General features: G+C 43.8%; 1 protein-coding gene across 4 annotated transcripts in view; it reads left to right on the plus strand.

Moving 5' to 3' along the window:
- Window positions 1–4200: 4200 nt before the first annotated feature.
- The window catches only part of nhsl1b (NHS-like 1b), a 168820-nt gene continuing 154594 nt past the window's right edge, over window positions 4201–18426 (plus strand). For 2 of the 4 annotated variants that reach the window (XM_045720942.1, XM_045720941.1), the window contains exon 1: window positions 4201–4828. In XM_045720942.1, the coding sequence (XP_045576898.1) occupies window positions 4492–4828 (337 nt within the window). In that variant the 5' untranslated portion in view covers window positions 4201–4491. The remainder of the gene's footprint in view (window positions 4829–18426) is intronic. The other 2 variants (XM_045720938.1, XM_045720935.1) reach the window with 2 other exon arrangements.

Here is an 18426-nt window from a genome sequence, read left to right on the forward strand (position 1 = left end):
GCCAAAATCCTTCTGGGAGAATTTCCTGTGGACAGATGAGACCAAAATAGAGGTTTTGGTAAAGCACACCATCTCTATGTTTACAGAAAACAAAATGAAGCCTTCAAAGAAAAGAACACCTTCCCTACAGTCAAACATGGAGGCAGTTCAGTGATGTTTTGGGGTTGCTTTGCTTCCTCTGTCGTGTGCCTGGGTGTCTTGAAAGTGTGAATGGCATCATGAAATAAGGAGAATACCAAGGCTTTTTGGAGCGCAATGTTGGAAAGCTTGTTCTCCATCGACGGTCATGGGTCTTTCAGCAGGTCAATGACCCCAAACACACTTCAAAAAGCACCCAGGAACGGTTCGAGATAAAACGCCGGACTGTTCTGAAGTAGCCAGCAGTGAGTCCAGATACAAATCCCATTGAAAACCTGTGGAGAGATCTGAGAACGGCAGTTGGGAGAAGGCACCCTTCAAATATAGGAGGACTGGAGCAGTTTGCACAAGCGGAGTGGGCCAAACTGCCTGTAAAGATGTGCAGAAAGCTCATCGATGGCTATAGGAAGCACTTGATTGCAGTTATTTTGACCAAAGACTGCTACCAAATATTAAGTCTAGGGTGTCAATTACATTTTAGTCATTTAGCAGACGCTCTGTCAATAATTTTGTTAATGCCATTTCTGTTTATTTTCTGATTTAAATTGATATATTAACTTCTGAATCAAAAACTAAGGTTCTGTAATATTAACAGTAACCAAATTCTTTGGTCAATTTCAACTTATTTTTAGGGAAATTTGTAAGTAATTTTTTTTGCCATGACTGTATATCACAAACATTGTAGAATCAATTCCTCACCTTTTCCTTACCTACTGGATTCCTGGGTTCCTGGGTTGTAACCAGCCATACAACAAATTACCATGCACATCTCTCATTTAATTGGACCTATTAGATATGCTATTATAATTTCAAGTATTTGCTGTATGTTGACGACAGGGTGCAGGGTTTATAACATACAGTAGAATTTGACAAAAAGTTGATACTTTGCATTGACCAGGGGCGGAAATCCCGGTGGGGACACGACCCCCCCATCCTGGGAAAAATATGATTTGTCCCCCCCAATATATCACTGAAACATAACTATGTAATTTAAATTATATTAATAATACGCAATGAAAGCAATTGTGCTGATTATAGACACTTAATAGAGCGTTTTTAAGTTTCAAAAGATTGCGACCCCCCCACCCTTTGCCTCACAATGGTTTGATCCACTGCCAGTTCTTTAGTTGGCAAGGTAACAGAGGGGTCGTATCTACTGTCTGAAAGGCACTCAATGAACGTAACTGACGTGAGGTTAATCTAGTCAATCGCGCACACACACTAGCTGAATATGCAGAGCTAGCGCGCAAATATTAACTATTAAGCTAGCTAGTACCTATTCCATTTATGTGGCGTCGTCAAAGATGGAATCTTTGCGATCGTCAATTTATTCCAAGATCAGCATGCAGATGATGTAAGTTAGTGCTTCAAAGTCCCTGTGATAAGGTTAGCGATAAACTGAAGTCCAAACTGAACTACACTCTCTTCTACCATTGTCTTAAATATATTTAATGGTCTCGTTGCAAAAGCTAAATTGTCGCAAGGGAACTTGTATTTATTTATTTTATTTCACCTTTATTTAACCCGGGTAGCAAAGATTATAGCAAACACCACTGAAACTGAATTGGTGCTCGCTAGCTTTGCAAATTCAGCTATTGTTGGAAGCCAGCCAATATGAAACAAACTATTAAAATTACAAAAAGTTGCAGCATATGTTGTGTAAATGGTGAACTCATACAGCTGTCAACTCTTGTCATTTTAATCCGTTTCACATTTGCTAGCTACCTTTTAGATCGAAGCCCAAATAGAATGATAAAAGATGATAGAAGCCCATCTCCTACTGTAAATAACCTACACACTGTGTGTGTGTGTAGCCAGCCAGCCAGCCAGCCAGCCAGGTAGAAAAATGGCAGAAAAATAAAAGACGGACATCAGAGTATTTTTCAATACACCAAAACGCATAGTAAGAACCCCAGTAGCCTAATATCTCAAAGACTAGTTGATAAAATGTGCATAAGAAAGAAATGAAATTCTAATGGAAATGTTTCACAATGATGTCATTAGGAAGAGCAGGCAACAGATGGCACACAGACAGCAGAGTTGGGGACAGATATGCAGGGACAGACTGGCAGAGACAGGGAGTCTCAGGTAAGTTTGTTGAGTCTTTGTTTGGCAACATTATGAAAGGTTCTCAATTTTTTTGACTTGTAAAATAGGAACATAATTGGAAAATGCCATGGATACCCCCACTCTCAACTTAAACTGGTGACTGAACTAAGATTTGTTAAAGGCAATGGTATTGCTGTTGTGATTAGTTGTGTAGTTTTGGGTACCGGTAGTTAGGAGTACGGCAAACACCTTATTTCTTTGGTTCCTCAATATACATTTACCATATTACAATGTAGGCTATATGTTACAGCATTACTTTTGGTGTCCCCCTCAGGAATTGCTCTTGAGAATATTTCATTTAATTGTCCCCTCCAAAGTTGATATCAGATTTTCGCCCCTGGCATTGACGTGTGTACATCTATAAAGTAGGCCTATTGTAGTTGACCCCCCCTGGAGCAGACAAAGTTTCAGGCAGTGCAGCATATTTAGGTTCTGGAAAAAGTGAATGCAAAACATTGTTTCAATCGATCTGTTTACAGGTCCACGACAATCTGCAATTGATTTTGTCTTTCAGAAACTGTCAGATACAGCAAATGTCACTGCAAAAGAACATTCTGCCAACACCACAGATATTTGATCAAGTTCACCATCCTTTAGATACTGTCTTGGCCTAATTCCAATACTTCCAAAGTATACAGCAAATAAGGGCGTTGTCACCATAAAAGGTGAATGAATGGTCGACGTTTTTCAGGCAGAGTTATTATGCTCGTTCACTCGCGCAGTTTTACGACAGGTCTGATTTATAATGGTAAACATGGGTATTTTTGTGGTTGTGTAGTTTTTTACAGAAGTGGCGCTCGCAGATATGTTGTATTAAATGTATGCAATGGTTATAAACGAGGCCACTGGAGTTGTGTAATTGTCACCCAGTACATTGGTATTTTATGGCGCTCATTGGGTTTGGCCTTGGAGCATGTTTCTGGTCCGGTGACAGATGCGTCATCCACATTCTGTATTCCAGCTAAACCTCCTTTACTGTAGGGAGGATACAGGAGGGGAAGTGACTAACATTAGAGCCATTCAGACATCCTTTCCATATTCAAAAAGGAAATTGCTACATAGATAGAAATGTCACCAGGAAAGAGAAGTGCAGAGTAAGCCTCCTGTGAAATCCTGTCTTGTTGGGTTGGCAACGTTTGCACAATTAGTCATGTTGATGTTGAAGACACAGCATTGAACATTGTTTGTTGGTTGATTTAGAATTAAAGTCGACATTTGGCAACATACCATGAACAAGTATGGCAACTTGATCTCCCATAGTGCCAGTCAAAAATAAGATGGTTCACTATGCTGTTATGTTTGCTTGAAACCACAAGGGGGCGGATGAGGTGGACACAGCTCGTGTTTAAATAGTGATAGGAATGATTGCCAACTGCCAACTGGACATTGCGCTGCTCAGTTTAGGCTGCGTTTACTCCGGAAGCCCAATTATGATCTTTTTTTCCCTAATTGGCCTTTTGACCAATCAGATCTGCTCTGAAAAAATTTGTTATAAAAAAATCTGATATGATTGGCTTAAACACCAATTAGTGGAAAAAAAATATCTGAAATTGACTGCCTGTCTAAAGTCAGCCTAGATATTTTACTTCTGTGGACTCAGACAAATCTGAATGACTCTTATCAACAATAGCCTTGGAATTATTGTTGGATGTGAGTTTGGGGTCCAACCTTCTAGGGAAACCAGATTGTGCAATGGTAGGAATATTGCCTAGAATAGTCCTGGACATACAGTATGTGAGTGAAACAATGTTCCGAGAATGTTTAGAATTGTTCTAGTGTCCAATGTCTATCTTTATATTCATCTTTGAAACGGGCAAAACCCAAATGCACATTTCCGTGGAAAATAAATACGGTTGTACTTCACGTTGTACAGGGAATCCAGTCCGGATTTTCCGTCCTGCCTTGGCAGCAGGGGAGGCAGGTAAACGTTTCTTCCACATCTCGCAGATACAGAAATCAGACTCCAGTTGCCACAGGTGGTTGTACTTTTCCGTGTTTTACTCGTACTTTCCCTCTACTTTGTTCGGCGAGTTGTTTTTCTATGCTGGATCTCGTTGGATTTGAATAGACTTTGGGAGCAACGTCTCCGTACAGCGGAATTTCGCATCTTTGAAAAATATGGCGGGATGTCAGGATCATGTAGCTTCACAAACAATAGCAGCATTAGATCTGTTTCTTGAGGTTTAATGTAGAGACCTTGTGACCGAAGTTTTTCTTGTTTTGTCTTCCCTGGAATTCGTAAAAATGCCGTTCCACCAAAGAATCGTGGAGCCGCGGCATTTGTCTCGGTTGCCCAGGAGGGATGCCAAAACTTTGGGTGAAGAAGATGGGGCTTTCATAGTGGTGGATGGACGCAAACTTCGGAAGCCTGTTTTATTTACAGCCTTGGATGAGGTTTGCTCTCATACATTGATAAACATACTTCACCAACTTTCCGACCTATCACGAAATGCAAGCGACATATTTCTGGGGATTGAGATGGAGGCTGGAATGGTGTTTCAAAGATCCTGCAGGATTCAAGTGCGCCTGGAAACTTTACACAATGCTGTCATCAAGTTCGATCACAAGAAAATCAAAATCCGTAAGTGTGATTGTGATGTTTTTTTGGTTGTCGTGTATTTGACACTACATATTTTCGTTGTTGAAGCAGTTTTTTTAGGACTACCCAGTCAGTCCTAATGATGTTTATAAATCATTGGTCAGACTTTGTATATAGTAGTTATGGTTTATTGTTCAAAAGTAATACGTGTATCCTTATGCTGTGTGTACAGCGTCATAATAATAGTTTTGTAACAAAATGCAGCCATTTAAAACGAAGTATTATTTAAATTAATCATGAAAGTGTTACTTTAAACTCTTAACGCAGCAAGCTACTTGAGGATAGCTAACGGGTTTGTTAATATTTGAATGAATTAATAACAGATTGTCACATAGTATTGGTAAAAACAAGAGGGCGTGCCACTGTCGAGTAAACACATGGCGTGTGTTTGAGTTAGGTTTGAAGTTATGCTAATACGGTTATTCTACGGGCGTGAGTCCTGTCATATGTGATCGATTTCCAGCAACTCACTGACCATCTGCGCGATCTGGGGCGCCTGTGGCGTGGGGTCTTCAAAGCATGCTTCATAACGACATTTAGGACCTCGGGCTGGAGCGGCAACGACCAACCTTCACACAAGCCGAATCCTTCTGTCTCCTAGTCCTCAAAGATGAACGTGAAATCAATTCCCTTTTTGATAGCCTAATTGTTGACTCTCCACAATCCACACACTATCTTATTTTGAGGGTAGGGACTTATGTTGAAGCTGACGCAATTCTTTCTTCGATAAAAAAAAGAAGAAGCATATGCTCGTATCCAGAGCGATTTAAGGTACTTAGTGAGTGCATACATGTTCGTACTTTTTCGTGCTGATGCTTGTCTTTCACTTTGGCATGTTTTGCTGCCTTGTGCCAGCCAGGCAGCTACGTCACGATTGCAAAGATACTTGCCATACTGCTGCACTGAGTAAACAAACTACTGTAACACTAACTTTTGAATCACAGCAAACTACCTGATTGATTGCCTACTAGTAGTGTGTCAATGTTTTATCTGCCAGGGAACTGTATCCCTGTTGTCTATTTATATTATTTTACCAAAAGGCACATATTTGGATGAATTTACATTTCTTCAGCAGCTTGTTGGGAAACATTTGTTGTCAGGTTGCTGAATTTCCTCCTGGCTTTTACACACCACACACCTCTTTTTGTTTGAATCTACATCCCATGCCAAAATCCCGGGTGAATCTTAATTCAACTACCTCCCAGCAGTCAAAACTTAGTCAAGAGGAAGTACGGTTTAACAGTCTTTTCTTCGTCTGACTTCATCTACTAAAACACCAGACGTACGTCCACGTTCCTTTTGAGGAGGACTTATTCACCAACAGCTGTAGACTGACTGTAGCCTACTTCTCCTCCGCCCCAGTGTAACACATACACCACTTAGACACAGTTTATAGAGTATGTATGATGAGTAACAGACAGTAGGTTACATGCTGAACTTGATGGAATCAGTCATCATAATGACACTGAAAGGCAAGTTCTCCAGCTGGTGTAAGTCTACTACTTGACATATAACATATTCACTCCCTAATACCAAAGACCAGATTCAACTTGTTGTCAGAAAGCCCGCTTAATTAAACCTCTGATACCAGATACCCCATCTTATTAACTCTTTACACAGCCTGTGATACCAGATACTCTACTCACTGGTGAAGGCAATACACCAGAGAGACTGTTTTAATAAACCTCAGATACCACATGATACTAAATACCACCACATACCCAACCTCATTCTCCCAGGGTGGAGGCTTCTAGTTATAACCCAACCTCATTCTCCCAGGGTGGAGGCTTCTAGTTACAACCCAACCTCATTCTCCCAGGGTGGAGGCTTCTAGTTACAACCCAACCTCATTCTCCCAGGGTGGAGGCTTCTAGTTACAACCCAACCTCATTCTCCCAGGGTGGAGGCTTATAGTTACAACCCAACCTCATTCTCCCAGGGTGGAGGCTTCTAGTTATAACCCAACCTCATTCTCCCAGGGTGGAGGCTTATAGTTACAACCCAACCTCATTCTCCCAGGGTGGAGGCTTATAGTTATAACCCAACCTCATTCTCCCAGGGTGGAGGCTTCTAGTTATAACCCAACCTCATTCTCCCAGGGTGGAGGCTTATAGTTACAACCCAACCTCATTCTCCCAGGGTGGAGGCTTCTAGTTATAACCCAACCTCATTCTCCCAGGGTGGAGGCTTATAGTTACAACCCAACCTCATTCTCCCAGTGTGGAGGCTTATAGTTACAACCCAACCTCATTCTCCCAGGGTGGAGGCTTATAGTTACAACCCAACCTCATTCTCCCAGTGTGGAGGCTTATAGTTACAACCCAACCTCATTCTCCCAGGGTGGAGGCTTCTAGTTATAACCCAACCTCATTCTCCCAGGGTGGAGGCTTATAGTTACAACCCAACCTCATTCTCCCAGGGTGGAGGCTTATAGTTATAACCCAACCTCATTCTCCCAGGGTGGAGGCTTCTAGTTATAACCCAACCTCATTCTACCAGGGTGTATGCTTGTTAGCAGCTCAATCCCCAACAGACTTTCCCATAGAACCTGGGATTCCACCCGGGTCTGGCGACACCTCCAGTTGCTGGCCAGCCTCTCCCTTTCCATCCTTTAGTCTAGTGTTTCTCAACTCCAGTCCTCCAGTGAATCAGCTGAGCTTGTCCAGAGCTACATCAACAACGTGTGCTGTTGGGGGTACTGGAGGACTGGAGTTAGGAAACACTAGTCTAAGCTACCTGCCGCTCCTAATGGGAAAACACCTGGCCCTACATCAGTCTACCTGTGGGGGTGTTTAAGCCCAACTTAGAGGTTAGTGAAGCCAGTGCAGGTCTTCTCTAGTTTGAGCCAGGAAGTTCTAGACAAGCTGTGAGAGAGACGACTGGAATGTGGTTACATAGGGGAGCTTTAGTGTCCAAGAGAAGCACTGGCATGTTTTAAATGCCCGCCTTAGGTTCTATTACACACACACACACACACACACACACACACACACACACACACACACACACACTTTGATCATATAATAAAATAGGCTCGTTATGACAGTTCTTATTATTGAAATATTAGACTGAATGAAGTTGAGCATAGTCTGTGCTCTCGCTAGGCAAGTCTAGAGGCATTTATGCTACGAGAATGATTTTGTAAAGACACAAAGCCACTGTTGCTATGCTAAAGCTAGCCCATACCCTGCTCTGGGTGCAGGTCTGCGTACAGATGGGAAGGAATCCTGTTACTCGTCAGGCGCAGTAGAATAGCAACAAGAGGAGCCCCTAGCTGCTTGGTGCTTGACATTTAGGGAAGGGCATGTGTGTTTGTGTGTGCGGACACATGCTCCTGAGTTTGTCTGAGGGTCAGAGTTCATTGTAGTGGCATGGTCAGCCTCTGTCTCTCTTTCTGGTGGGAAACACCTGAGTGAATCAAGAGTTAGGTTAAGCAAAGTCAAGTAGTTTATCCCTGTTAGCACTTCAGCCCTCAAAAACGGGTCACTGCCACGCCTGAACTTCAACCAACACAATAACAACTTCTGTCACTTGTGATGGCTCAGTAGGCATGGAGCAGGATGCTGTCAATACCAGAGTTGTTGGATTAATTCCCACATGGGCTACTCAATGATATGTTATCTATAGGCCCAAGTTGGGTAAAGATAAAAGCATTTGCTTTATGAACATGGAATTATTTTGGAGCTACGCTGAAGTTGGCACCATGTAATTAGATGGAATGAAATAGTGCCTATCTTTCCCATTCATTCTCCTCATGCATCTAGCTAGATCAACGACACCACAGATGGTGTGGGAAATGGACTCCTCTTAACCCTAGACTACTTTTGATGGAGACTTCAGAGTGTGATTTGAGGGAGAACTGTTTCTTTAAAGGCGCTACATGTAGAATGTCTCACCCACGTGGGAGCTAGGGAAATTTGAACCACTCTTAGGTTGAATATAAACAATATTTGTGAATATTAACAATATTTGTTGTTATTGAAAAGAGATTTCGCATCGATTTTAGATGGTGCAATTATTCCCAACACTATTCAGTGTTTGTTTTCTCAAATAAACTGAAATTGAGCGAGGCGTGTAGAATTTTAGCAACCAGGAAATGACAGAGCGACGTCTACATTGGCCATTGTTCGGTGTGCTCGGTTAGGTGACCAGGCCTTTTAGTGAAGCCCATGTTATAGAGGGGGGGGGGGTGCAGTTTTCCCATTTTGATAACAGAACCTGGCATGGTTTTTGTCAAATCTAAAGTTTTCATTTTCAGATTGTGATTTTGCATTGGTCCAAAATAATTTGTTTGTGAGAAAATAATTATACTATTACTCCAGATATATTATGGATATTTTCTGAAATTACAATGCAAAAATTCTACATCTAGTTCCTTTAAGTCTACCACATAATAAGCCAATTTCTGTCATTTGTTAGAAACGGCTTGGCCAAATATAGAGGGTTTGTCTTTCAGTAGGGAGTTGTGGGTTATTTTAATATGGAAAGTGTGTCAAACAGCATTGAAGGTTAATTGGAGTGTAGGCAGTGTTAGGGCCTCCCTTTTCAGATAGCTTAGGACACACACTACAAGCCTGCCTAGACACACACACACACATTCAGATGCCCTGCTGATCACCACTAACACACACACACACCCCAAAGCGGTCACATTCCTCCCCTTATCCCTCTCTGATATTTATAGATGTGTATGTCTTTGCTCGTTCGCCCCTCATCTCTCACACGCTGCCATGTGGAGTGTGTGTGTCTGCCTGGGTGCTTCTCAAGGACCTTTGTGTGTCTGATTTTTTTTGTCATGGAATCACTCTTACTGAAGGACATGACAGCAGGTCTGGGCTCAGTCTGCTTCAGTCTACGTTTAGACAGCTACTGTACTGTGTCTCTGTGTCTGCACACTGTGGCCTATAGTACACACATACCTGCCTAATGATAACTTAAGTGTTTTTCATAGATGAAAGTGCTCTCTAAAGTAAAGGTTATAACATAGTAGGGAGGAAGACTGATGTGGCTCTAATTTGTTGTTCATGTTGTGAACCTTGTTTTCTTAGTCCTGTACGCCCACCTGTCCGACTGGGTTCACATTCCAGCGAGACACGTGTGTGTGTGTGTGTGTGTGTGTGTGTGTGTGTGTGTGTGTGTGTGTGTGTGTGTGTGTGTACACACACACACACACACACACACACACACACACACACACACACACACGGACCAGAACGAGGGTTAAGGGGCTCCTTCTCTCCTCCTGTTGACCTACAGTAGTGGTGAAACGAGGTAACATGATGTTATCACCCTCTCACCCCTCTGTACCCTGGCATGGCCTGGATCCCTCTGTACCCTGGCATGGCCTGGATCCCCCTCTCACCCCTCTGTACCCTGGCATGGCCTGGATCCCCCTCTCACCCCTCTGTACCCTGGCATGGCCTGGATCCCCCTCTCACCCCTCTGTACCCTGGCATGGCCTGGATCCCCCTCTCACCCCTCTGTACCCTGGCATGGCCTGGATCCCCCTCTCACCCCTCTGTACCCTGGCATGGCCTGGATCCCTCTGTACCCTGGCATGGCCTGGATCCCTCTCTCACCCCTCTGTACCCTGGCATGGCCTGGATCCCTCTGTACCCTGGCATGGCCTGGATCCCTCTCTCACCCCTCTGTACCCTGGCATGGCCTGGATCCCTCTGTACCCTGGCATGGCCTGGATCCCCCTCTCACCCAACCTGGGGGGTCTGAGGTAGCGTGAGATGCCCACATGGACTCTTTCTCTCATTGCCCCCCCAGAGCCATGGCTCTGCTGCTCCCTCCATTCTGTCATTGGACCCTGGTTGCATTTTAGAACCCGTCTGGCTGCTTCCATTGGCTTCCATTGATGGGAAAGGATTTGTGTATTCTCAAAACGTCCTGACTGGCTTTTGTCCCGTTAGTGATGGCAATGACAGCATGGAGTGAAGTGAGGCCAGGAGACATGGAGTTAGAAAGAGGTGTGTGTGTGTGTGTGTGTGTGTGTGTGTGTGTGTGTGTGTGTGTGTGTGTGTGTACACAATGGGTCACAATGTGGAAAAGAAACCCAACTGTCACCACTGGTAAAAGGGAAAGTGACCCCAATGACGTCTTCTCTCACTTCCATGCTAATCTTTTGACTTTGTCATGTGACATTTCCTGTTCCTAACGGGAAGAAACTCCTAATCTGTCTCATCGGAAATGGATTTTATGTTGACGTAGGATGGCTGAACCGTGACGCTGTACTGTATTGTAAGACTTAAAGTAAACGGAAAGCTGTTTCCCCCCCTTTTCTTTTGATGTAAGTATTAAATCCTAGTGTGTGTGGAGACAGTCCAGTACAACCAGTCTAGTGGTAAGCCTGTGAGAGCTGTAGGATTAAGGCTTGGATCTAAACATGTATAGTTGTAGAGAGTGAGGGTGCCTTGCCTGTCTTTCTATCGCTGTCTCTTCTGAACATTTTCTCTCCTGAACATTTTCTCTCCTGAACATTTTCTCTCTCCTGAACATTTTCTCTCTCCTGAACATTTTCTCTCTCCTGAACATTTTCTCTCTCCTGAACATTTTCTCTCTCCTGAACATTCTCTCTCCTGTCAAACTCTGCCATTGGGGAGATGGTCTTTTACGCCGTGACTCCGTAGTACCTACACACATTGTATGGATAATACACCACACACACACACACACACTTTAACAAAGTGTTCTGCCATCATCCAGTCCAGATGTGCGTACACCAACATTGTGTCATCATCCGGCAGGGACACACACACACACACTCATCCCTGGTTCTCTCCGTGGTTGGAGTACCAGAGCCAGGCTGACAGACCTAGAAGGGATGCTGATCAGTGTGTAATCTGGGGCTTTACCCAGCCCAGGGGAGATGAGCAGGATTTAATCCCCTCTAGGGTGGCCTGTCCCTGGGATAGGAGCCAGTGAGGGAGTCGGTCTACTTCCATCTAGTCCCGTGTAGCTCAGTTGGTAGAGCATGGCGCTTGCAACACCAGGGTTGTGGGTTCAATTCCCACAGGGGACCGTATGAAAATGTGTGCACTCTGGATAAGAGCATCTGCTAAATGATTAACAGGTAGATGTCTCCACAATCACTACAGCGTCAATGTTTTCTCTCACGTTTATCATACTCACCGTCTCTCTCTCTCACACACACACACACACACAGCTCATTGAAGGGTTTGTGTTAGTTCAGCAAGGGTTCAGGCTACTTTGTTCTCATATCCGTTTTCTAGAACTCTAGTGTCTTTTAGTGAAACAGACACAAGTAGAAAAAGCTAAATGTCCAGATGTTAAAATTGAGAACATTTGGGATGAAGACAGCAACAAACAAATACCAGAATGTTGAAAGAACATTGTTTTAAGTGTATAGCTGTATTACACAACTGCTATGCTGCTCCCGTAAATACAATATTTTGACTGTTGGTCAACAGTGTATAATGTGTATAACACACTCTCTCTCCTTTTTCTTCAGTAGTGTCCTTTTTTAAGTGCATCAGTCGTCAATAACTCTCATTTATACTCTACTCTATCCAGATATGTTTTGAAGCCTCTCTTCCCCTCTGCCTGTTCTTTCATATGGCTTCCAGGCCTGTCTCTGCTGTGTCCACCCCTCTGCCTGTTCTTTCATATGGCTTCCAGGCCTGTCTCTGCTGTGTCCATCCCTCTGCCTGTTCTTTCATATGGCTTCCAGGCCTGTCTCTGCTGTGTCCACCCCTCTGCCTGTTCTTTCATATGGCTTCCAGGCCTGTCTCTGCTGTGTCCATCCCTCTGCCTGTTCTTTCATATGGCTTCCAGGCCTGTCTCTGCTGTGTCCATCCCTCTGCCTGTTCTTTCATATGGCTTCCAGGCCTGTCTCTGCTGTGTCCATCCCTCTGCCTGTTCTTTCATATGGCTTCCAGGCCTGTCTCTGCTGTGTCCATCCCTCTGCCTGCAGCGCTGACGTCACAACTCATACAGCCACTCTGGCCACTACAAAGACATAACAACACAATGCTCTTTTCTCCGCTTCATCTGTTCAGGCACTGAATGTACTGTTTCTCTCCCTTACCCTCTCTGTCTCTCTGTCTCTCTGTCTCTCTGTCTCTCTGTCTCTCTGTCTCTCTGTCTCTCTGTCTCTCTGTCTCTCTGTCTCTCTGTCTCTCTGTCTCTCTCTGTCTCTCTCTGTTTCTCTCTGTTTCTCTCTGTCTCTCTCTGTTTCTCTCTGTCTCTGTCTCTGTCTCTCTGTCTCTGTCTCTCTCTGTCTCTGTCTCTCTCTGTCTCTGTCTCTCTCTGTCTCTGTCTCTCTCTGTCTCTGTCTCTCTCTGTCTCTGTCTCTCTGTCTCTGTCTCTCTGTCTCTGTCTCTCTGTCTCTGTCTCTCTGTCTCTGTCTCTCTGTCTCTGTCTCTCTGTCTCTGTCTCTCTGTCTCTGTCTCTCTGTCTCTCTCTCTCTCTGTTTTTCTCCCTCGCCCTCTCTCTCTGTCTGTTCTCTCTCTCTCTCTCTCTCTCTGCCAGGTGCTGTTTGTTTGTCAGGTGTGGACGTTTGGTAGCAGGAAAGGTTCTCTAACTTAGGTGTGTATGTTTGCCTATGTGTGTGTTCGCCTGTTTCCACCAGCATGTGTTTCAGCACCTCTTAACCCTGGCTATTGTGACCGACTGTTTTACAGCTGAAACTCGCCCACGTTCCTCCATTTTTATTTCCCCTCAAAGACGACATGAGTGTGTTTTTCCATAGCTGTGACCCTGAGCTCTCTCATGGACCAGTGACCTGTCTAAAGGTGTTGAGGGAGGCTGATTGGTGCCTGGACTCAGGGCTCACTCATTCATCATTGTGCTCTGTAACATGATTTCGAGTGCTGTAACAGCGCCTTCAGAAAGTATTCTCACACCTGGACTTTTTCCACATTGTGTTACAACCTGTATTTAAAATTGATTGTAAATGTTGTATCACTGGCCTACACACAATAACCCATATTGTCATAGGTTTTTAGACTTTTTTTAAAAAACAAATGTAATAAAAAATGAAAAGCTGGAAAGCCTGGAGTCAGTACCTGTTCAAGCCTTTTTGTTCTGGCAAGCCTAAATCAGTTCAGGAGTAACCATGTGCTTAAGTCACAACTTGCGTGGACTCACTCTGTGTTTATTTAATGGGGTTTTAACAGGATTTTTAAGTGACTTGCCCATCTCTGTACCCCACACAATTATCTGTATGGTCCCTCAGTCGAGCAGTGAATTGCAAACACAGATTCAACCACAAAGACCAGGGAGGTTTTCCAATGGCTTGTAAAGAAGGGCGTTTCTTGGTATAGTATTTGTCCTATTTCACACATGTACAAGTATGTATTAAGCATGTGTGAATTGGAAATATGTTTCCTGCATGTCCCAACTCCCCCACAGACACCGTTGGAGATTAGGGTCACGGCCAGGGTCTGTACATAAAACATGAGATATGATAAAGGCTTGTCACCCATGAATAGACAAGTGGATCAGGGAAATGATACCTAGTGATTGTAAGATGCGCTGATAAAGCAACAAGTCGTGTGTGTGTGTGTGTATATGGTCTGTATCATTGGTTTGTACAGCGAACACTATTGTCCTGCCTACTACTCTTTTCAGAAAAAATGAATTTCATTATTTTGTTGCTAAGCAGCTAAATAACAGAAGTACTGTTTCCTCGACAACATGTTCAGTCACATGAATAAAAGCATTTGAGTTTAAACCGAGAGCCACAATAAGACTGATAATGGTATCACACAGAGGATTCCTGCTCCAGTAGTGACCTCAGAGTTGTCGTGTTGTGACATTGCATCTTGTATTTATTGTTTCTCCAGTGCGTGTGCCTCTGTCTATACCCACCTCTACTGATGTAGCTAATTTCTCCAGCGTTTCCCTGTGTTCATGTTAGAGAGGCTGACCACATGGAGGTGAACAGTGCTCTCAGAAGCCCAAACACTGGTAGTCCTGTCTGTGTTATCTCTCTAAGTGCTTACCCTGCTATTAATAAAGTTACCCTTTAAATATGAGCAAACACGGTTAGACTCTGACCACACCCTGCTGTGATTGATCACACACACACACAGCAGGTGGAAGCTCATTTTACAGAAACACAAAGCTTATTGTTGTCATCCAGCTTCTATACTTTACAGCTTTTATGTACAAGGGAACTTACTGTACACCATACACACTAGGGTTGGCACAATACCGCTATTGAGATGTAAGGAAGGTCCTAAACAGTCCTTATGTTGGAAAAAAACCAGCTTTATGTTGTCCGATTTAGTTTATTATTCAGATTTCAGGCCCAGTGCAGTCAATTCCCTGTCTTTTGTGTGATATTGTACAACAGCTCATGAAACAACACTGTAAGTGTGAAAACATTTGGTCAGTGTTATTTCCTGATAGTTGCTGGTATCATTTTTTTTTTAAATACAATCTACACAGGACCTTCTGATAAGCAGGTTTGCATGGGCGGGAGTTTGGGCTTTCCATGGTGACATCCCCATGCAGTCAATTGGTTAATAGACCAAAAGCAAGAGTTCCAAACCTCTCTGCCAATAACAGCTAGTTTTGAGTTTTCTCCTCCCCACTCTGACCACTCCCAGACAGTCCTAGCTAAATCCTTGCTTGAGAATTATTTATTTTTTTAGCTTAAAAGCTATTTTTGCCCATTTTAATGAAACGTATTACAGTAAGGTAATTGTTACCCAGAAAATATTTTTATATTGATATAAAAACGGCTGCATTGGGCCTTATTTAAGATCACTTTATTCCTCAATTGTAAACAAGGTCCAACTGAAGTTTGACTACAGTTTTATCCCAACCCCTCTGAAAGACACACCTTCATGTACAGGTTGGAGCAGTGGGCTGCCACACAGGGCGCCTATGGAGCAGTGGGCTGCCACACAGGGCGCCTATGGAGCAGTGGGCTGCCACACAGGGCGCCTATGGAGCAGTAGTTGTGGGGGATTAAGTGCCTTGTTCAAGGGCGCAATGACATCTAGGATTTGATAGCAGCAACACTCTGGTAGCCAGATCTTTCCCATCAGACCCGGGATTTGAACAGACAGCCCTTCGGTTTCTGGCTCGCCTCTCTAACCCGCTAGACTACCTTTGCAAGGTATAGCTCTACAATATTTGACATAGTAGGTTTTCAAAGGATCATAAAGTTATGTCTGCTTTGCCAAGGTAAATCTGGGATTGTGGTATGGGGATACTGGTATCGTGACAACCCACACACACTGCTGAATGAGGACTGGCTCAGGATAAATAAACAGGGATTTTCTGCCACATCTGTCGCTAGTGCTATGACACCCCCCACCCTCTTTCCCTCAAACAAACACACACACACACACACACACACACACACACACACACACAGACAGAGAGAGACATCATATCCTCATGATTTGCATTGGAGCCTGTATAAACACTCTCTACTGTGTCCTAAGTCAGAGGAAATACCATTACATACACCACAGTCTATGGACAGGCTGTAAGGCCAGTTCCTCCTCTAGTACATGTTATTGAACTATGCGTAAGTCTTCACTTCATTGGAGCTTGAGCTCCAGTGTTCGGTTGGTATTACTGAATTGGTTCAGCTGTGATCAACTTCCTGGTTGAAAATGTATGTTTTTCCACCTCTCGTAACTTCGGTATTTGAGCTCTCGCTGACTTGTCAATGAGTGGGTCAGATGGGCCCCTTTGGCCACAGAGGGAGTGGGTAACATTATAACCTCCCCCTTCTTCCCGTGTAGTGACATGACATGATGACAGTCAGTGCCAGGGGGTTAGTAGTGTTCTCGCAGACCAGTCCCCACACCAAACGGTTGTGTGTCAGCCAGAACAACACCCAGTGTGATCTGAATGCCCTCACTTCTCCAGGTCAGCCATGATGTTAGGAAGAGTAGTAGGCCAGCCCTCCCACCATAAACCAGCATAGTGTCATCATGGACTGGGTCATTTGAGCAGTAACTCATTGTAATGTATATGTAATTGTAATGTTTATACAATGGGGTTAGTGATGTGTTATAGGGTTGAGGAGGACTGGGGTAAGTGTAACTAAAAGGGATTGTAATAGGTTTGTATTGGCAGCTCTGCAAAGCATCTTCACTGACTATCAAGCCTTCCTGGAAAACATCCTGCGGAGGTCCTCTCTGACACGGAAGACGTGTGTGTGTGTGTTTGTGTGTGTGTGTGTGTGTGTGTGTGTGTTGAGCGAGATAACGTTTGAGAGATCCCTTTCAGCATTTCTGTTGGCCAGTTCCTGTCTTTCTGTCTCTCAGAACTTTTTATTCCCTTGCTTTCTATTCTATGGGATCAGGATGGGTTGGACTAAAAATAAAATACTAGCCTGTCCTCTGTCTCTCTCTCTCTCTCTCTCTCTCTCTCTCTCTCTCTCTCTCTCTCTGCTGTGTTGTTTTATGTGAGTGTTTCCCTCTGTTCTCTCTCTCTCTGTTTTTCATTGGCCTGTGTGTTATGCTGGAGGGGCTGAGGAGTGTTTTGTTTGGAGCTCTTTGACTGCAGCTGGATGCTGTTGTGGCCTAGGAGAGGATGGAACAGTAAAACTGGTGACAATATAGAACAGGAGAGATTAACCTGCTATATTAAAGTGCTCGTAATCAATAGTTGAAGTTAAACCACAAGATCTCACAGGCACACTTAATTACCCGTGGTATACGGTTTATTATTCTGGGCTCCCGAGTGGCGCAGCGGTCTAAGGCGCTGCATCTCAGTGCTAGAGGCGTCACTACAGACACCCTGGTTTGAATCCAGGCTGTATCACAACTGGCTGTGATTGGGAGTCCCATAGGGCGGTGCACAATTGGCCCAGCGTCATCCGGGTTTGGCCGGTGTATGCCGTCATTGAAAATAAGAATTTGTTCTTAACTGACTTACCTAGTTAAATAAAGGTTAACAAAAAAAAAGTGATGTAAAAAAAAATATATATACCACGGCTGTCAGCCAATCGGCATTGAGGGCTTTGACTGCGCTCTAGAGTCAAACACTACTTGTTTCCAAGTCTTTTGTTGATAATTCCTTGGCCTGAGGCAGAAACTCTCCCTATCGTCCATCATGCCCCCCCCCCCACAGAACACTGAGAACTCTGTGCGCTCCAGTGTGTATTACCTCGTAGTATCTCTGCTGAGAGAATAGGGCTATATGACATACTCTACACAGGAATCTCTGTGTGTGCTTCTTGTCTGCTTCCCATGTATCATACCCAGCTCTCTGTCTCGCTCTACAACGCCACTGACATACTGCACCATTCTGTCAACGCCAAATCTGTACCTTGCTCATAGACGGGTTGGTTGTTTAGCAGCAACACAGAAGCGTGTGCAGCTATGGGGTTGGCTTAAATTGTTGACATGTAAACTATATTTTGTCTCCAATTTTTTTAATTGAAAACAAAAATACATTTGCACAATGAGTAGATTGTTACTGTTGTTGGTTAGCTAGCTAGTGAATTTGAGCCATATTAGCATTGACAAGAAATCAGTCAACACCTGAAAACAAGACATTGTTTCCTCTTGTTCTTGATACCATCTTGCTAGTAATCTGGCCATCAAGAATCACATCAACACTGATTTCTGCCCCATGGAAGC

This window comes from Salmo salar, chromosome ssa06 (assembly GCF_905237065.1).
Source record: "Salmo salar chromosome ssa06, Ssal_v3.1, whole genome shotgun sequence".
Lineage (NCBI taxonomy): Eukaryota > Metazoa > Chordata > Actinopteri > Salmoniformes > Salmonidae > Salmo > Salmo salar.